Source organism: Struthio camelus, chromosome 1, assembly GCF_040807025.1.
Source record: "Struthio camelus isolate bStrCam1 chromosome 1, bStrCam1.hap1, whole genome shotgun sequence".
In the NCBI taxonomy this organism is placed as follows: Eukaryota; Metazoa; Chordata; class Aves; order Struthioniformes; family Struthionidae; genus Struthio; species Struthio camelus.
Window position 1 is genome coordinate 3,689,756 of NC_090942.1, and position 21,087 is coordinate 3,710,842.

A 21,087-nucleotide genomic window follows, 5' to 3' on the forward strand; every position below is an offset into this window, starting at 1 on the left:
ACGGCTCTCAGAGAGGAGGGAATGTGGAAAAGCACAGACCACAGAAAAGAAAAAAAAGAACTGCTCTTCACAGAAATCATGGGAAAGCACACTTTTGGGTGGCCAAATGAAGATGAGCACATGAGTTTATACAGGAATGCGTGCAAGTCAGCAGAACTGGTGACCCATGTACAAAGACTACATCCACCATGTCCCGATATTGTCTCTCTCGATGTATTTAAACACAGATCTCCTTTACTTGTAACACTTTGCCAGCTGCAGACACTGGAGCAGTGTCTCCGTTTCTGTGTCAGGAGAGGGACAGATACCTGCTGATCAACTGCTCTCTGCTGCTGTCTTACTGCCTGTCCTTGGGCAACTGCTTTGATTTGCAAGTTGGAATTTGCCTGCAGTTTTGCAGACTTAAGGGTCAGATTTACATCTTCTGAGTAATTTTGCCTATGCTGGAGACAACTGTGCGAGGCAACATATAGATGCATCCTTAATGATGTGAGTGTTCCTTGCAGAAGTTACCTGGAAGCACCGCTGTTAGTCCTGGAGATCAATACATTGGCCTTTTCTTTTCTTCTCTGAAACATATTTCTATCTTTTTGTTACAACTGAGCGAATCTCTTTCAAAGACTCCTATTGAGTTCAGAGAGCTTTGAATAGGGACCACAATGGGCCAGCGGCTCCTGTGGTCTGAACAGGATGCAGCATTTACCTGCTGTCGCTTTGCTAATTGCTCTGTTTCCCTGCAATACAGGCCAATCTCTGTCTGAGCAGGACAAGCATGGCAATGTGAACGCCCTTGTTCCCGTCCCCAGCTGGCTTCGTCCCTAGAGCTCTTCCAAGGGGATCCCATTGTTTATTTCCTCACATCCATTTCCAGCTCTGGATCAAGTTTGCTGAGTTAACAAGTCTAGTATGTGTTTGCTCCCACTGCTGCCGACAGATAAGATCTGAAACCTCAGCTGGGTCCCTGCTGATGGCACTTCGATCCTCAATGGGATCAAAGGCTCCGGGGGACTGCAGCTGCCTGTCCCTTGGCAGCCCTGTAGGCTCTGCTAACGGCTAAATCCCAACACACACACATGAGGACCTATTGAGGCAGAAAGTAGCATTTCTCAGGCACTTGCTGACTCAGCTTGTGATTTAAAAGTGACCAGGGTTTTGATATATGTGTTCTTTCCCATTTTCAATCAGCATGTGTAAAATGCTGTGTAAGACAGACATTAGCAAAGCTCCTGAGTGGCAGAAGATTAATTATCCTCTACTTTTCAGGTGCTTTCCTTCCCATTCCAGCCTCCGATCCTTGCTCCCAGCACTTCACAGCCATGCTGTGAAAAGTCAGTGTTGTGAGCCCAAGCAGCTCTGCATCATCTTGCATCTTACTGGCGATGACACCAAGAAGTGTCATAAAAATGCTAATACTGAATGAGATTGGCGGGTACAGCCCTGCTGTATGGGACTCTGCTAACCTCTGACTGCTCTTTACTTCCATGGTAACTGCAAAGCAAATAGCCACGAATGCCTTACAACTAGCTTGTGATCACAGGGTCCTGCGGATTACTGGCTAATTGTATTTATTTTATCCAAAGAGAAATTACTATGCAGCTAGCACTCACTTTGCTGTAATGGGCAGAAATCATCGTAGACGGTTTACTCTGCAGTTATACCTCTACCTCTAAAGGCTCAGAGGCTTTGGCATCTCTGTGGAAAACCAGGCTGAGTGTTTCAGTGCTGGGGACCTCTTCTGTGGTCTCTAAGATGTGCCTCGCCCAACCAGACAGCTTATTGAATTGTACTTAACCTCTTACTGGGAAAAATACCTTTTTCTTTAGAGTGGGAATTCGTTCTGCTGCAGATCCCTGTGCAATGAGATTCCTGATCTCAAATGAGTAAATCTTTAAGTGTGCTGTACTCAGAAAAATGAGGAGCGTGAAATGTTTCTCTCCTTTTTTGCCTTCTTCATTTTCTGTCTTCAGCCACCATCATTGCGATGCTTCCTCTCCTCCCCCATTTTGGGACCTTTTGGCTTTGGGTGAAGAATTGGATGGAAGCCATTGATGGAAGAGGGCAACAGGATCTGATGGGCTACTGGATGAACCTTGTGTAAACTAGCCTATGATAATCCAAAATCTGACTGAAAAGATATACTAAGCATCATGTGTCAGAGGACTCTCGAAGTGGAGGGCTGTGGAAAGGGCCTCCAGAGATCAACTCCCATTTTCTTTATTAAAACGGGATGCTCATACCCCGACTGTGCTTGACAAATATGTTAAAGTCTGTCTGACTCTCTCAGAGATTTCTGTGGCTTTCTTCATAGATGGTATTGGAAACTGAATACCCCCTACTCCAGCTGAAGCCTCTCTGATTCTGACTAGAGAAAAATAATTGCCTCCTGGGGCTTGCGTATGTAACAAATTCAAGCTAGTGCGTCTCCAAATGAGATTTGCTTGTTTTTTAGCAGCAATATGGCATTGTTGATTCACAATCTGTTTGTGATCTTCAGTAGTCCCCAGATCCTTTTCTGCAACACTGCCAGCCACTCCAGCTTTATATTTGTTCGCATTAATTTCTCCTACTGAAGAATACTTAGTTCTTGTCTATATAGAATTTCATCTGGTTGATTATGGCCCAGTTCTCCAATTTGTCAGGTTTGCTTTGAATTCTTAACCCTGCCTTTGGATATTCTTGCCACCACTCCCAAAACAGTGCCATTCACGAATTCTGTAAGTATTGTCTGTAGTCTATCATCCAAGTCAGTGGTGAAAATACTGAATAATACCAGACCCAGGACAAAACTCCCTTTGAAACACCCTCCCAGTCCAACAATGAATTATGCTACTTGTTTTATGACAGCTTATGCATATGCCTTATGGTGGCTTCTTTTAGATTGTATTTCCCCAGTTTGTTTATGGGAATCTCATGTAGGACAGTAGCAAATACTCTACTGAAATCAAGATAAATCATATCGACTGCCTCCCCTTTATCCACAAAGCCATTAAGCCTGTCAAAGAAGGAAATTACATTGGGTTGACACAATTTGTTCTTGACAAATCTACGTTGACTGATTTTTATCACCTTATCATCTTGCAGGTGCTTACAAATTGATTGTTTAATAATTTGATGTGCTTTATTTCTGGGAAGCCAAGTAGGACTGACAGGTCTATAATTACATTGCGTTTTCCCCTCTGTTAAGGTTTTCCCATGATATGTTCCTCTCCTGTTTTCTGAGATCTCACTCAGCTTCCAAGAACTCTGGAAAATAACACTAGTGTTGGTAACCTTAGATATGCACCTAGCATCCGCAGAGCACACAGCAGAGGCATATTTGGATGGCACATCCACAGTGGGGCATATACACCTCAGACATGCACCTAAGAGCTGACAGAATATAGTTGAGAGATGCACTCAAGAGCTGGAAGGTATATTTCCAAGATGAGCCGCCCCATATGCAAAACTGCATTAACCATGAAGTACTCACCTAACAGCAAACACTTGTAGGCTATTGAGAGAGGAGATGGCTTGCTCCAGTGAGAACAGCAAGTCTGAGAGCTCCCCTTGGTTTCTTGCAGCTAATGGCAGGTGACAGCTCCATTTTTCTTATTCAAAGTTTGTGGCACCACCTGTTGCCCCCTTGTCGCCTCGCCATCTCTGGGCACGATGTTAGTTGGTGTATTTTTTTGCTCTCCCTTTTCTAGTATTCGTATGAAGGGATGGAGATTAACAGCCTGCCGGTGGAGCTGACGGTTGTATGGAACGGGAATTTCAACATTGACAACCCAGCACAGAACAAAGGTAAAGAATTATTTCAACTTGTCCTTGGAAGTGGTAACCTTAGCAACGGGCCACATCGTTCTCTATACTTAACAAAGCAGCTACCATCTCCCTGTGCTGTCTGGTGCATACTTGTTCTCTGCACTCTGCAAATCACTAATTTTTTTATGCTTTGTGTTTCTTTTTTCCCCCTTCTCTTTGAGTGTGACTTGCCCTCCTACTAGCATTTCTTCCCCTCTTTGCTCATAATCTTTGCTTCACCCCACATTTTTATATCTTGTTTTCTTGCCCTCCCTTCTCCTGCTTTCTCCCTCTCTTTATTTCTCCTGCAGTGATGCTGTTCAAGCTCACATGCTGGGAGATCGGGCACTCTCTGCTTAGAGGCGATGTGGTAATGAACAGGGGAAGGCAGAGCGGGTGCAGAAAGGCTGCGGCTTGCCGGTGGGAAAAGCCTAAATGAAATATAATGATAATGGCAAATGACTTAGTCCCACCTCCTCTCCAGAGCATCACTCCATTTAATGACTGTGGATGGCAAAGGATTCATATGCCTCTCACAGAGGGGCAATTGCTTGTCCAGCGATGACCCTACAACAAGCATTTTTACTGGAGATGGCAGCTCCATTCACTTCCTCCTGTTCCTGCTTGCCCTTTACTCTCAGGCATCCCATGGCCTTTTCCCTAGGTTCCCTCTCCTCTTGGTCTCTTTCTGCGTTTACAGCTCAGATCTTCAACCTTTCCTTCTCATGCTACTACTTCTTGAAGTTTCTCCATCCTTTGCTTTATTTTCCCATTTTCTTGGACACTTTTCATATCTTCTCCCGCTCTGTCTCTCCCCTTCGTGTGGTCCCGTGCTCCTCTCACCTCTCCTTGCACCATTTCACACCTACTCTCAGGCTGAGGAGTGCTAGGTAAGATTCCCACCAATGCCTCATTGAAGCTGAAGAGAGCAGTACAGGAGGCAGCTCCTCCTACCGTGGCATGACCCCCTTCCCCTCCATTCTCCCACTGCACCCAACTATGTGATATCTTTCCCTCTGCTGGCTCCCCATTAGATTCCTTTTTTCTCACCTGCTGTCAGGGACGCAGCAGCCAATAATAAGTTAGTGATAGACGACAAGTTCTTCCGAGCAGACATATGCTCATGCAGCTTCTTACGTAATCCTGGGCTGCCCAGAATCAGGTCAATCCACAGGGGAGCAGGTAGCAAAAGATCCTGGTGCACAGTAAATAATTTACAAAACTGAAGCGTGAGTACCTTCCCGTGTCCCCAGAGGCAAAACAGTGATGGACGCTTCCCATTCACTTACCCTGTCTCTCCTCTCTTCCTCTTGAAGGGGGAAGAAAGCTCCTCACACTTTCAGCCCACAGCTCAAGAGGTGACCAGTTGTGTGGCCACCCATGCCTGGCCAGGGTTAGAATAAATGTAAGAGATTGTATACTGTCTTCCCCAGAACTGTGGCTCTTTGAGGTTAAATCTACCCTAGTAAATCAGACAGGCCTGAAACTCTTCTCTGTCCCTGAGGGCAAGCAACATGGCACAGCCCATGTGCACACTGCCAGACTCTCTCCATGCCGAGGCAGTCTGTCCCCTCTCTCCTGCCCTAGACTGTGATGTTCTCCAAACTTTACCAAGGCATTGCCAGGACAGCGCTGATTTCATGGGCCATATCAGGGCCATGGACTGTGCTAAGAGTTAAACAGTGCAGATTGGAGGTCAGTGATTGGGCATGCACCATGGCCCTGTCTAGTTTCCTGGTATTTTTATATCCTGAGCATTCCTGATGAAACACAGTCCACATCAAGAGCGTCAGCCCTTGTTTGGGCAGTACTCAGCTGGGCTACGTGGTGTACAGGTAAAATCAACCTCAAAATCAGTGTAATTGTGTCTTCAGCCATATCTGTGCTGATAACTTAAAGAGGGCCAGGGAATGAGCTCGAACTCTGTCCCAGGAATATCTGTGCTGCTTAATCTCTAGTGCAGTCCTTCACACGATTCCGGGTTATGTAGACCAGTGTTCTCCTAGGCAATGACTAGGAAAAATGTGGGAAGTGGTGATGGCCACGGGCCACCCTGAATAAGTAATTAGTATGAGACGATTACGTTTTTAGGGCAGGAAGAGAGCTTAGCCATAGACGTACTTCATGGAACCACACCACAGAGTCTCATGGCCAGAGAATGGCTCCTGGGCTGCTTTATTTACTAGCATAAATGTAGTGTTTCAGAGCAAGCACAAACCCCCGGCAGAGCTTTTGACAGTGTCTTAAACAAGCAGACTTTCTTCTCTGGAAAACAGAAGGAGAGAGGCCAGATGTTTTGCCCCAGAACAATGGCAGAAGCAGGACCAGAAGCAGTGTCCTTCAAAGTGCAGTTGTATTGGAGCACCCTGCCTCTGAGAAACTAAGAAGCCACCTCTTTTAATGCCAGAACCAGATGGGCTGGGCTGATAGGAAAGACTAAACTAAGCAAAGCCCACCGAAGTATCTGCAGAGATAGTCATCGGGATCACCACAAGCAAAGCATCTCAGCAAATTTGAGGGAATGCTCTGCGTAACAGCAAACTGCAGGGATTTCTTGCAGGAGTCCTACAGCACACTGTGACTGACAGCTATTTTGTAAGCTTTTCTTGCACCCACCTTGCAGAAATAAGTAGTTTCTAAGCCTTTTCATATGTTGGTCAAAACTTGCTGACTTCTGGGAGAGAAAGCGGGGGTATAGTATTAACTGCCAGCCAGAGGTTTTCAGCAGAAATGTCCAAGGCCTATGAGATTTTGGATTGTGTATATTAATAATCACAGACAAGACTTTAGCCATCTACTGACATAGCAAACAGAAACACAAAGCAAAAATCCCCCAACTCATAAAGAAAGCCGCTAGCACCCACACAAACCATAAAAAAAAGATGCAGTTTGAAAGCCTGGATACTGCTGCTTTCAGCCTCAGGGAGGAGAGTTTTGCTGTCAGTCCCCTGTGCAACCCAGGCTTCAGTTTACACGTCTGTAAAATAAGGATAAATAGCAAGGTCTTGTTTTGTAGGAGGACTACAAAAACAGTTAAGCTTTATTTGGAAAAGGCTTTGACTGCTTCTAATCACATATTAGCAGCCCAAGATTGAACTGAGCATTAATCTTTGGTGTCTGTATTAGAGGAGGATCAACTTAGTACTTCAAAGTGTAAACCAGTCTGATTTTCTGGAGCAGAAGAAGGGGGAAAGGCTGATTGCAAATCCCTGGATTGATCCTCATACTGAGGCATTCTGGATTTATTATTCGATATTAGGATTTCTGTTAAGCGGGGAAATCTGAAAGACATCATTTAATACCAAGTTCTGGGTAGCTGCACAACAGAAAAATTCCCCATTACCAAGTTTAAGCTCCGGGTAGACCAGATTTACCAGACCCATTTTAAAATGGAGAGCTGAGGCTGAGACTGGTTAAGGTGGCAGTGGGTGTTATTCAGACAGTTTATGAAAAAAAGGAAGGGATCGAGTCAAAGTCACTGCCCAAGGATATTACCTCCTAATCTCCTGATCACAGCCCATAGCATTATTGAGGGCAGTATCCTTCCTTCTGCTCGCAGCTTCCCAAAATATCCTGCACAGGAGCTGGACTCTGACAAGAGCAGATTGCCTCAATGATGGTGTAAGCATTTGATCTCTCCTTCTTTATCCCCTGCAGAGGTCCTCTCCTGCCCTTGGGATGGGCATCCCAGCACTTATTCCTCTGTGGTCATTTCTCCCTTCACCTGCTCCTCATTTCTGCCCTCAGACATCCTGCCATTCCCCCATGCCATCTGCATCTCTCAGGTCCTCTCTGTTTTCCTGTCCCCACAGTGCACCTGTACAAGTGTGGGGCCATGCGTGACAGCTGTGGCCTGTGCCTGAAGGCCGACCCGGACTTCGAGTGCGGCTGGTGCGAGGGGCAGAACCAGTGCACGCTGAAGCAGCACTGCCCGGCCCAGGACAGCCAGTGGCTGGAGCTGTCCAGCACTAAGGGCAAATGCACCAACCCCAAGATCACCCATGTAAGTCATCAACCTGCAAGGAGCGGGGGCGTTCCCTCTCATACCCCATTCTTGGTTAAATTTTCTTATTTGTTTTTGGTTTGGTGAGGGCAGGCCAGGGTTGAACTCTGCTGGGTCAGGCAAAGCCCTAGGCATCTCTGGGAATGGGAGTCCATGGCGGCCTTCAAAGTCAGGGGCACAATGTCATGTGTCCACATTATAGGGGCGAGCGTAGTCTCAGATTTTCCACCATAGTCCACTGGGACATGAGTAAGTGGTCCAAACAGTCTGCTAGTGCAACCTGAGAAACAGTGGAGCATCCACACTGCCCACATCGGTCTTGCAGGTGTGACATGAAGCCTTTCAGTAGAGCAGGGTCTTCTAGAAGAGCAGCTTAGGGGAAGACAGGATGCTCTGGGGGACCTCAAATGGACTGACCAAAAGTAATCAAAAGGGAGCCCAGGTATCTCTTGGAGCAGCCTTCTGGCCAAACTGGTTGAGAAGGAGATGATGAGTGATCCCAACACTTTGAGCTTTGATAATAGGTGAAGGAAGAGGGCAGGCTGTAGCCCATGCTTCCTCTAGCAGCAGGACACGGGCAAAGTCACAGTCTAGAAAAATTACTAACTTTGGCAGCGTGACACTCTTCTGTGTGTCTGGCCCAAACTTTGCATGATGAAAGAAGTCCCCATAGACCAAAGACCTGTGCAGTTGCAGACCAAAGCCCTAAACAGTTGTCAGCCTTCCCTCCTTGAAGGCTTAATAGCAGCTGAATAAAGCAGGATCAGACCTCGACTAAAAAGTTTAGAACTGTCCTGTGAAGTGATAAAGAGAGAATGAGGGCAATGTCGGGGGGAAGAACTGCAGGAAAATGGTTTGTAAGGTTTCCTGTTGATTGTGTCGACTGGGTCAAAGCAAGAGTTGGAAGAAAGGTGCAAAGGGGACATGAGGGAATAGAAAGAGCATTACATAGAGGGAACAGAGGAAGGGAGAGAATGCAAGGGAGGGAATTCAGGCCTCTGGTCACGAGTGATTTTGGCTGCTGTCTCGGGATACCTTTACCATAATGAAGAACACCATTTCCAGAGTCACAGGGAGAGATAGTGGGACAGATCTGAGCCGTGATAATGTGGAGTACACCATTACCAGCTGTCCTCTGCCTTACTCACTTTTAAATTACCTTACCTTAATTAGCATTAGTACCTTTTCAGGGTGGCTAAGGCCTTATTTTTCAAATAAGAAAGGTAAGGAGGAGGAAAGAAAGAAGGAAATGCAAAGAAGAACCGTTAGGCCTGTGTGGTTTTGGTTAATATGAAGTATTGGGTGGATTCTTTCTCCTAGGGACTAAGAAAGGCTTTGCTAATTCTATTTAGTTAAAAATCAAAGAGGGTGGGCGTTATGGATGAACTGTATCTGAACTGATGTGCTTTGGTGAAGGTTTCATGAGAACAAAGGCTGTGCAGAATTTGGTTTTCCCAGGTGTCATTGAAAGGAGCCATTCCTACTGTGTTTCAATTTGTCTTCCTGCAGTCCATCAATCTCTGAAGTACTCACTTAGTTGAACTGCTGAGTTTCAGACTCATTATGATATTTCCAAGGTGCTGGCCTCTACCATGCTTAGACTTATCTGTGTCTGGTAGTTCTGAACCCCACCTGAACCATTTGAAGCTGCAAAACCAAACTCAGAGGCAGAGAGAATGAGCAGCTACTTCTGAAAGTTCAGCTTTGAGGCCTTGAAACTTATGGGGAGTTGAGAGGAAACATCCTTCAAATCTTTTTCCCATTTCCTAGACAATTATTCAGAAATTCTGCACAAATTCATAGAATGTAAAATTGAGAAGGCGTTGGATGACCAACTAAAGCAAAAGTCCTAGGCACAAGGGCCTGCCCTGCAGTAGCATGCTGTTCTGAAGGTCCATCCACATTTCTCTACCATGCTCTGATCCAAACCCTGCAGCTACAGTCTCTTTATGAAGAGAAAACCACTCATTCTCCTTCCTTCTGCTTCAGAAGAGACATACTTCTAATTCTGCGGGCACTCCCTCCAACAGCTCCCAAAGCTCTAACAGATCATTGCAATATTCACTCATGAAATATTCCAACTGTCTGGTGCAATCATAAGTAGCTCTTTGAAAGTCTTTTTCTGAGCCATTAGCATGGAAGTAATCTCAAGTGACTGGATATATATTGCAGCTAATAGTACGTCTGGAGCAGTGGGTAAGAGCATGCATATTCTGGCAAGGAGCCAGGGAAATATCTGTGCAGAAGAAGGAGAAGAAACAACACGTGCGTTCACACTTACACAGACATACGTGTGCATGCCAGCATAGAGCTTCCCCCAACCTGTAGTTATTCACTAGTTCCTGAATTTATATTGCCACTCAGTGGAATTAGGACTTATAGACCCACCTGGCTATGAAAAGTTCTTTAGGAATGGCAAGCTGTAGCATTAGACTGGTATCAGGGAAGGCTGTAAATTGTGATGTGGTGTCATAGCCCCGTATCCAAAAGAGAAGGCCGAGGTTTCCTGGCAGCCTTCATCTTCCTGCCCGTGCTTCCCTCTCCGGTGCTGGAAGGTCTCGTTCCACATTTTTGCACCTGTGATAGAAACAGGCGTCTTCTCTCTTGATGTGGAAACAGCATAGCAACACCTTCTTCTTTGTGTACGCATCTGTGGGAGTGTCATGAGTGGAGGTTAAAAAAAATCTCCCACACGCTCCCAGGACACCCCCCAGGCCTCTTCTTTTAAAGAAATAAGGGAATTTTGAAGCTGGCCTTTAAAAATTCAGAATTTCACATATTGGGGTTGGGGGTGGCGGGGGGAGAGATTTTCAGAGGTGCTGCGCTGGCTTCACTCTGGAAAGCTCCTGTTGACAATTCAATTTTCAGGAAGTGGCTTATGGCACCTAAAATTAAATATCCTAAAATAAAAATTCCTCTAGAGGCGCCAGGACCTCTCTCCATTTGTTAAAGATGGACTTTCTAAAAATTGGCCTCTCTTGGTTGCAATTAGCTGCCACCAGCCTCACTCTGGTGCCAGACTCAGCATCGGGACGCGGTCAAGAGCAACCCTTGCTCATGCCGGTGCCTGGACTTTCCCCGCCAGCCAGACTACTATGCAAGGGTCTAGCTGCCAGCCCTGGCCTCCTGTCTGGCAGGGCTCTTGGCCGATGGGTACGGACCTCAGACAGGGAATTCCCCCTTCCTGCCACTTCTCTGCGGAGCGAGCCTTGCCAACTCTGGCAGATGGCAGCCATGGCATCCTGAACGGGCAGCAGGGAATACCCTTTGAAAGCAAAATTTCAAGCCCCTTTCAACTAGCCAGTCATATGGCAAAGCATTTGGGCAGAGTAAATAATTGGAAAGGCAGAACCGAGATAATTACAGGCCCTCCCCATGATTTCCGTGTTGTCTTAATATCCAGGATACATCTCCAAGGCTAATTTCCACCTGGCTCTAAACAAGGGTGACAGAGGACATGCAGAGGGCTTTTCCGTTTACATACGCCCTCCACATATGCCAGAAATATTGCACGGAGATACCCAGCTCCAGGGCAAGGTGAGGGCACTCAATGGGAGTGCAATAGGAGGGACACACACACAGATTCTTTGTGTGTGGGGTGACTGCAGCCTTCACATCAGACCATTGTGCAGGTCTAGTGTTGGGCCAAGAGCTAAATTTGGGTGGTGCTTTGGTTCAGCTACCCAACAGAGCCACTGCTCAGTGAAATGCAGAGATTGACCCTTGCTAAGGGTCGATGATGGTCCACACTGGGGTGCAAACGTCAGGTCACCAGCCACCAGGACTACTGAGAAAGCCATCCAGTTCATGCTGGGGCTCAGGCAGCTCCCAGCCCCACAAATGATCACCTCCATCCTCCCGTTCCTGCTCTTCCCCTGGCCCCAGCTCTCCAGTTAGAGCAGCTGCGGCTCTTTTGGAAATATGAGCTGGCACATAGAAACCACTGCTACTGTCTCACACACTTGCTCTCTTGTATCTATTTTGTACCTAATCTGACACTCCATTTCTGTTGTGTCTCAGCTACTTTTTCAGATGGACATTTTCAGCTGAGTTTGGGATGCATGACCAATCTCTCCCTCTGGAACGGATCAAAAGCTCCCTGTGGTTTGGACTGGGAATTTAGGATTTACAGTTCAAGTGCACTGCCAGAAAACCCTGCTCCCATCTAGAAAACATTTCCTACTTGTCTCTGGATATTTTTAAAGCACTCAAAAGAGAAGAGATGAGATCTGGGGCAGAATTTTGGATACACTGTGCTTTGGCCGTGTGTGAAGCATCTTTGATATATTTATCAGGGAGCTGAACACCCTGCCCCCGCCGTGTGAGCCCAGAGTAGGCTTGGTTCTCTCGGTTGCACAGCATTCACGGTTCTGGTGTCTCTCACCATTAAAAAGTGGTCTGGATGCTGCTGCTTCTGTCACTGAGAGGATGCTGATGTCTTTACGAGAGTGGTTTGATTGTTCTCCTTTTCCTTGGCTTGTTTTTTCCAGATCAGTCCAGTGACAGGTCCTCGGGAAGGAGGGACCAAAGTGACCATCCGTGGGGAGAATCTGGGGCTGGAGTTCAGAGATATCGCATCTCATGTCAAAGTGGCTGGAGTGGAGTGCAAACCGTTGGTGGAAGGGTACATTCCAGCAGAGCAGTAAGTTGGGTGTGTGGCAGATAACGGGCCACAGCACACCTAATAACAGTTATTGCTACCTTTGAGCTCTTTTTAGGAATGGGTTCCCCCCACTCCAGTGCAAAGAAGATGCCACTCCCCACTCAGAGCGCGAGAACTGATAATCCCTTTGTTACCGTATTCAGACTTCATATTTAGGTGATCCTTATGGCATATGCCCGACAAAGAGCTTTTGATCCCTTGTATGAGTTGTTCTCTGTTTCTCACATAACAGCCACCACAGGTGGTTTAAGTTCCGGTCTATGGGATAGCAGTCCTTAGAAGCAGCTTAACCCAGCGCTAGAGTATGTGTTAAGCTGTAGGGCTGTGGCAAGTTCAGAGAAGAGAATTAAATCTGGTGGACGGAGGGACACCCGGGGCCAGGCCTCAGTGCAGTATTACTCCATGTATTTAAGTGAAACAATATAGATTTACACCAGCTAAACACTTGTCCCAGTGAGTGCAAACAGCCATGAATCACCTCTCTTTAAAGAACAGCTTGGGTCCTGTATATGAAAGCAGAAGAGGATGGGTTAAGTCTACAGTCCATTCCCCCCCGGTGCAAGCTGTTGTCTGCTCCAACATCATCTTACCCAGACTGCTAAACCATCCTTAAAATCATGCTTCTTGTTCATGCTTTCTCCACAGGATAGTGTGTGAGATGGGGGAGGCCAAGCCCAGCCAGCACGCTGGATTTGTGGAGATCTGCGTGTCCGAGTGTAAGCCGGAGTTCATGGCCAGGTCGTCGCAGTTCTACTACTTCATGGTAAACTCCTGTGAGAAGGTCTCCTTGACCCCAAAAGCACTTGGTCCCTGGTCACCTGTCACTGTGTCTGCCCATCATCCTTAACCATATTCAGTCGCCAAGTACTTCACTGCCATCTTGAACATACAAAGCTTTTCCTTCCATTTTCATTAAAAATCTTGTTATGAGCAAAAAATAGTTTGCCTAATTAATTTTTTAACAGTCTAATAATAGTCCAGATTGTTAGTCCAGTTACATACAGTCATGGTCCAAATTAGTACAGAAAAACCTCATTAATAGTTAAAATTAATTTACAGAAAAAAAAAAAAATCCTAGAGTCTCACCTTTTCTCTGATGTGATGCTCATCCTGCCAACATCTCTCCAGGCCCTGTGGTTGAAGGCACCAGTCTTCCTCCAGCAGAAGGTGGAGTTGTCATTGAGAGTTGTCATCACCCTGAGGTCTTCACCAGGAGGAGTGTGATGTTCGTAGTGGGGTTTCTTCCTCCCCACTCGTGGGTCCCCCGGGGAAGGTTTTACCTCTCCTCTCCCCACTGCCGGCTCCCTTCTGTCACACCCCAGCTCCAGCGGGAGAGTTGCCCAGCACCCAGCCTGGGTCACACAAGGGCTGTTGTTTGCCAGGCAGGGACTGGCTGGGGGCAGCTTGGGGCCCTGTGGGTGCTCGTGGAGCTGAGCTGAGGCCGGCGGGCAGGTGGCTCTTGACCTCAAGACCCTCGTGATCACAGTGACAGCCAGCTCTGGCCACGGCCAGTTCGGAGCTGCCTGAGACCCTGTGGTGTCAGGTCAGCACAAAGCCTGTGGCCTTCTGCTAGTGATGGCAAAAGGTCATGTTTACTGAGCCACAGGCGTAAACCATGGCAGTGGCAGGTGTTTCTAGAACCCTGTTTCCGTTTCATTGGTGCTAAGTGGTCTTCTGGGTGTCCAGGGGAACGAGTGCTGCCCACTAGGCTAAAGCAGGAGGGACCAGTTAACCAGCCAGGCTGTGGCTGAACTGTAGAGCATGACTACGGCTCAGTGGCAGTAAGCTACAGGTCACTTTTTTGGATGCTCCATAGTGAAACAGCAGATGCCAAGCAAGCCTGGATTTCTCTCAGCTTTGAAAGGGCGATGTCTGCACACATGAATGAAGGTGGGATCTCACTGCAGTGCTCATGCATGCAAGGATGGGCTCAGGACAGCAGATGTCCGCTCTGTCAGAGCTGTGGCTGCCACAGGCCAGCAGCTCTCGGCTCATATGCCTCAGCTCAGCTCAGGTCTCTCTTGAGCCTCAGATACAGCCTCACAAAGAAGTCCAGGACATTCCTCTGAGTGCAAAGCTCTCCACAGGCTTGCAGCCAAGAGTGGCAGGATGTGGAGACATCCAGAGCAGCAGGAATCTTGTGTGCTCCAGACCAGTTATGGTTCTGTTTTGCAAGTGCTGCTGTTGTCCCCTTGTCACTCCTGACTCCAGCCTACAGCTGCTATTTTTAGGGTAGCTCTATTGAACAGTCCTTCATTAACCTTTTAGGCTGCAGCGGTGCTCCTTGGAGAGCAGCAGATGCAAGCATGTCCCATGTGCTAACAATGACATTTTAAAACTGGAATGGCTTTGAGAGATGGAGCAGTGTCTCTCCGCAGGGATGGGAAGGGCCATGGGAAGCCCGGTGCTTTGCTCACAGCTGTTGCCCAAGCTGTTCCCGTCAGCAGCTTACTCTTGTCTGCAAATTAAGCATTTCAGTCTTTGGAGGGATTTCTGGCCGTTGACTCTCTGGTATCAGCGGACCCCTCTCTGGAGGTCTCTGACCAATCCAATGCATTTGGTTACAAGGGGTGGGTAAGCTGCAAACCACGTTCGAGCTGACTCTTCTCACGTTCTGTCTTGGGTCCAGAAAAGACAGAGTATTTCTTTCCCTACTCTCCACCTGGCCCAAGTCTAACATGAAGTTATCTTAGGGCTCCACTGGAGGAGATTCTCAATGCCCCAATACTCCCGTGTGTTTTACTTAGTTCCCTCTTGCCAACGCACACCAGCATGTGTCTAGCATCTGGGAAGGGTGTGGGGGCTGAAGAGAGTATTTAGCCATATGAGAAATTTGGAGGTGAAGTCAAAAAGATCCCTAGGGCTTATGACTGATGGGATCACTTGCATGACCCACGACCCCTGCAGCAGGCAGTCCCCCAGCAGCCTGCCATTCCCTATGTCTCCAGCCCCAGACATTAGAAACCTCCAAATAAGCAGAGTAAAAAGGATCTTATAGTGAACGGCAATCCTTAGCAGGCTGTCGGGAGTCAGCTTTGTGTGCTTACAGTGCTCAAATAGCAGTCACAATCATCTTTTTAGAGAGGTCATGGCAGCTAGCAAATGAACTTGCTGCACATTTTATCTGGGACATCAGTGTGCAAAGGAGCCAGAGGGGCTCTGGGCCTGAGTCTGCACTCCACAACACTGGTGCAAGTTTGGCCTAGGATTGCGAGTGTATAATGGTGAAAGCCTGATAGAAGAAGGGAGGAGAGTCCATTGCATGTTGCATGCTCAATCTGTTTTTTTTTGCTCCCCTCTCCCCTTTTCTGCCAGTGCTTCTTGTCCAGGAGATCTTATTCCTCTAAGGCACCTTGCTGGAGACATGCAAGCATTGCCTGAGCCTTGATCAGTGCAGACCTGCGCAGGCTGGAGATGAGAGGGTCACTTTGTTCCCATGAAAAGCGCTCTGCTCCTGCAAGGGAATGGGTCTTTTCTGAAATCTTTCACACACCCAAGCCCTTTTTATGATAAAGCGTACTAATAACGAATGCAAATATCTTGGATTCTCCTCTTGAGCTACAGAGATTTCACTATTCTCTGTGTTTTTCGATGTCATTCAGATGCTATGATAGTGGGGACACGGAAACACCCAGACAGATAGCCCCCATCAGGCAGACAGAAGGGCTCTTTCCAGGACATTACACTTCAGCACATCACCTTTGCTACTCTTGGAATTACTGTCCGATTTTGATCATCCGTGTCCATCTGTGACAGCTTTTCCCTCTGCTTGCTAGCTTTCTGACTGCCAGTTTTCCCATCCGTGCGTGAACGTGAAGTCATCAGGGTTTTCTTCGCTGACTACCTCAATACCTTTGTGCTAGACAGAAAAAAACAGACGCTTTCCAGCCTGCCCGTCATATGCCCTCTCCTGTGTCCATCGCTTTCATAGCAGGAGTTGTGTTCGTTGGCTCTGCTTAGCTTCCTTTGATGCTTCTGCCAGGAGGGTAGAGATGTTACACACGCATCACAACATGACTTGGCATCCGAGAACCGGCATGGCCACTTTAAGGGAAGGAAGATGTTTGGAAACTGGAGAAGGGTATCCCGTGAGAGTTACAAATGCCGCTTTCTGGTACATAGCAAGTCCTCTGGAAAACTGCATTTCAAAAGATTTGAAGCAAAATAGGGTCAAGTCTGACCAACAGATTCAGCCTCTGCCTCTCCAGCAAAAAAATGGAGGGGATGATATTTTGAACTTAACAGAGGATTTCATTTCAGTGTTTTAAAAAAGAGAGGGCCTAGTTTAGAAATGCTGAAACAGTTCTCAACATTTCTAACTAGAATTGCAAAAGTCTAAATGCTGTCATTTTGTTCTATTCTGTCATAGCTGTGATCAAAAATGCAAATGGCATTAAAGAAGTCAGTAAGCCAAATGGAAACAAAGCATTTGTTTGCAAGCTGAAATGAAACTTAGGATGATCTAAATGAAAACCATTTCTTTTTTTTTTTCCAATTATTTATTTTGTTGCTGTGATTATTGTTGTTGTCTTTCAATCCTCCAAAAAACACCTTCATTTTTCCGTTCAGATACTGAAGCAAGTGAGCCTTTATTCTGGCTCTCAGTGAGAAGATCCTGGCTCAGTGCAGGTGTTGTAGGCTACTCTGATTATACTCCTTCTGGGACAGCTCCTAAAATCTCCCAAAATGCCAGGAAAGCGTTTTGACCAGGTGTTCTTTCCACCTTGGGGATGCGAGAGGGACACACACTGCCTCACTGACCCTATAGCAAGGACCCAGGGGCACGAGCTGCATGTGAGCCACGTCTTGCTGACCGTGTCTCTGGGATGGATGAAGTGGGTACCATGATCTTGTGATTAGGAAGCTGTGACCACCTGACTTCTAACTTAAATCTTCCATCACTTATGACCTGAGATGCTGACTTCAGTGATGACGTCTGATAACATCATAAGCAACTGTGGCCCTAACTTAGTGAAATCACAGCACCAAGATAGAGTGGCAGATTAGCATGAACAGTTAGTATATTCAGTACTAGTTTGATATGGGGCTGTTAGTGTTTTTAAAGGTTTTAGGCATTTATGTATGTGCTCTCTGGCTAACCAGTAATTTAAACGGTAAAGCTTTAGGCAACCTTTAAACTTTTTAGGGGTATTGGTTTCTGATTTTAGTATGAAAAATTAATGCAGGACTTTGAAGATACAATGCAATCCCCATGACGTTAGAAAAGCTCTTCTGAAAGTTAGCTCCTAACCAGCTCTGTCTGCCAAAGTTTCATTGCTGACCCTTATGGACGCTAAGTCCCTGCCTCCTACTCTTTTACACGGGAGGGAGTAATACCGCCTGCCAAAAGCAAGAAGAAAAAACAAAAGGGAGAAAGGACACTTACTGCCAGGCAGTCCAGAGTTTCATCTCGCATCACCAAAAAGTGCACCATGACCTATTCTAGAGGTCAGTTTAGACAAAGCTCTGACGGTAGCTTCTCTGAGGACAGCTTGTGACAAGGACAGACTGGAGGACAGTAAGGGGCTGGGGAGCAGGCAAAAATAAACAACCTCATAAAGGATGCAGAAGGTTCCCTGGCCTACTCTTCCGTTCAATGTCATCGTCCACTTCAGCCTATTACAGATCTACTAGAGCCCCTTGCATTTTCCATCACCTTTTGCCGGCAAGGAAATGGTAAAAAGTCTGGAGGCTGAGTTCCAGTGCAAACACGCTCTGCAATATTTATGAAGGCCGCTGTGAATAATTAATGGTTTATTGCAACTTCGAAAGCTTAGCCACAAACCCTTTGTAAGACTGGCATGAGATGCTGCAACGCTTTGCATAGAAGCATTGCTAATATAATTCTGATCTGTGAGGATCCTCAAAAGGGCATAGTCATTTAATCTAAATCTGGGGAGGGTGGGGAGCCTAGCACTGAGGACTGGGACACAGACTTTGTGTCTTTAACTCAAATGTCTCTCTCTGGTACCTAAAGCCGCTGCTGCCGCAGTGCTGTTAAGTAGCTTATATGCCCAAAGTTGGCAATTCTCAACCTATTTTCGCACAGGTGGGAATTCACCTCCCAGGCAGCAACCAGCACAGTCAGCATTAATTTGCACTGGTATTGGTGGCCACAGATAAGTGATTAACAATGAGCTACCATGCCAGCCTGAGGTGGTACCCTAAAAATAGAGGAGCATGATATACTGAAGACCCGTCTAGTCCAACGTCTTTTTTTTTTTTTTCCCACAATAGTGGCTGCTAGTGGGTATTCACAGAAAACTATGAGAAACATAGTACTACTTCTTTCCCTTATATGTTCTCCCAACCTTTAGCAACTGATAGATGAGGGACTTCTTGAGATGAAACTGTATCCGAACTGTCATGTCAGAAACAGGCAAGTGCAAGCAGGGGAAATGTCCAGCTCTATCAGTAGATTTTTCTACTGGGCGGTAAGCCTGACTTTCACGTTCAGCTCTTTCTCCAAGTGGTAACTTCATTTTGAATGAAAGCAAAGTGGAAACATTGCTGCTGTTTTTTAAAATGTTTAGCCAGAGGGGAACAGGGACAGAGAGGGCTCTGTGTGTATGTGAAAGAGGGAGCTGTGATGTGTGTCACGCAATTTTATAAAGGTGGATTAATGGTCTCCAAAGCTCAATAAGATGACTGCGTGATGTACCTGCTCGTTCAGAGGAGCTGAGGAGAGCTTCAAGCATTTGTGTCATCATTCTTAAACAGAGAGAGAAAAAAAATCTTCATTTAAATGCATATAGTGGCTTTTCACTTGGGACTGAGTGGAAAGTTTTTCTATTAAAATGCAAATGAAAGAATAAACTGTAACTCCAAATTTCTCCCTGAAAATGGATGTCTCCTCTCTGCATTGTGGTAACAGGGTGATCTGTGCCTTCAGACTGCAAGTGTTTTTGTCTTGATTTTGGGAAGAAGGGAGGAGAAGGAGGTAAGGGAAAGAGGTTCGGGATTTTGAGCCCCAGAAAGAATTATGCTGCTTTTTGTTATATTAACCCTCCACTGTGAAATGTTTGGAAGAGGAGCTCAGGAAGTCAGCAGGAGTAGAACAAAATGCTCACCTGAACATCACCCTTCTTATAGCAGCAGTATTTCAGCACACGCCTTCGTATGAGTACTATATGCTCTGTACTATACACTATACCAGTGCAGGATGCACATACAGTAGGAGACAGTCTCAGTATCAAAGTCCAGCAAGAGACAGGACAGTAAGTGTTTCCATGAATGAGGTAGAGAGAGATCTGGGAATGTGTGGCGGCTTGTGAGCAGCCAAAACACGATCTCAAATGCTCGGATGAACCACAGCTCTCCTCCTTTCCAGGGAAAAAGGCTATGGCCACAGAAAGCATTTTTAAACCGTTCTCCAGAATGGTACAGCAGGTTCTGTTCCCTTGCCAGGTCAATAGGTCTTAGAGTAATCTTTCCAAGACCCAATTGTTTTCACTTCTTGTAAACTCTGCAGTTTTCACCGGAGGCAAAGAGCCCCCGTCAACCTGTTCAAGACCTGTGCTATATTGCAGAGGTGCTGTTGCACTATAGCAAAAACATGCCTGAGCTGTTTCAAATGGGCAGTGGAGATGGGAGACGTTTGGCTGCAGCTGCTCCAGGCATGGAAATGACTTTGAAAACACAGAATATTTCTGAGCAGGTACAAGGATAGGTCTGATTTTTGCTGGGAGGAAGGACAAGACTGGGGTTTAGGTCTCAGTTCATCTCATCTAACCTGGCAGCCAAGCAGAGTGTCTATAATAGGACTGGAGTCGTTCTAGGCTTTTCTTTTAGTAGGAAGGTACGGGCATCTTCCAAAGTCCAGATAAAACCTTATTAATCCTCTAGGTTAATGCATCTCTCTAGCATCTCTCTATATCTCTCCAGCATCAAAAAGAGAGAGGCAAAGTAACCTCACTCCTCTGCTGTGTTTTCAACATGACCCTTTGCCTTCGCAGACTCTGACGCTCTCAGATCTCAAGCCAAAGCGAGGCCCGGTGTCAGGTGGCACTCAGGTGACAATTACGGGCAACAACCTCAATGCAGGCAGCAATGTCATCGTGACGTTTGGGCGACAACCCTGCCTTTTCTACAGGTACAGCTGAATCCTTCCTACTGCATGTGCCTGAGTCTGTAAGATGTGAACAGAGAGAAAGATGGAGGAAAGGTTATTAGTGCAGACCTGTAGTGGCCATGCTTGCACATGCCTCAGAAAAGCATCTCTTCCCCCCCGCCCCCCCAAAAAAAAAAAAAAACGGTTTGTCCGTTGGCCTTTCACCTGTGTTGTCTGACCTCTGTGAGATTTGACCTTGGTGCTGTGCTAAGCAGGCAGCTACAAAGTGGTATAAGCAGTCCAGAAGGGAATTTATTTGTTTGCTCATGGCTCTGGTAGGGCACTGCTTCTCCTCACAAAGCTGACCTACTTTCTGGCAGTCACCACTCCTGGGTCCATTGTAACTGCAGGAGTCTTTGTGGATGAGGACCAAGGTCCATTGGCTGCATGTTGTGGGGTGATACCGATGCACCAGCCCTGGACCACTAACTGTTTTCTGTCCAGACTGGAAATGGGATGGTAGAGCAGCGAAAGAAAGAGTGTCTCAGTGTCTCCTTGAATACAGACTTATTCACTAGATTTTGTGAA

The 21,087-nt window shown here is 46.6% G+C and overlaps 1 protein-coding gene across 4 annotated transcripts in view; it reads left to right on the plus strand.

Annotated features, from left to right (window-relative positions):
• PLXNA4 (plexin A4) overlaps positions 1-21,087 on the plus strand; it is a 461,571-nt gene that overhangs the window by 369,204 nt on the left and 71,280 nt on the right. For all 4 annotated transcript variants that reach the window (XM_068953849.1, XM_068953915.1, XM_068953978.1 and 1 more), the window contains 5 exons: positions 3,687-3,783; positions 7,596-7,786; positions 12,277-12,428; positions 13,095-13,212; positions 20,405-20,541. In XM_068953849.1, coding sequence (XP_068809950.1) covers positions 3,687-3,783; positions 7,596-7,786; positions 12,277-12,428; positions 13,095-13,212; positions 20,405-20,541 — 695 coding nt within the window. The remainder of the gene's footprint in view (positions 1-3,686; positions 3,784-7,595; positions 7,787-12,276; positions 12,429-13,094; positions 13,213-20,404; positions 20,542-21,087) is intronic.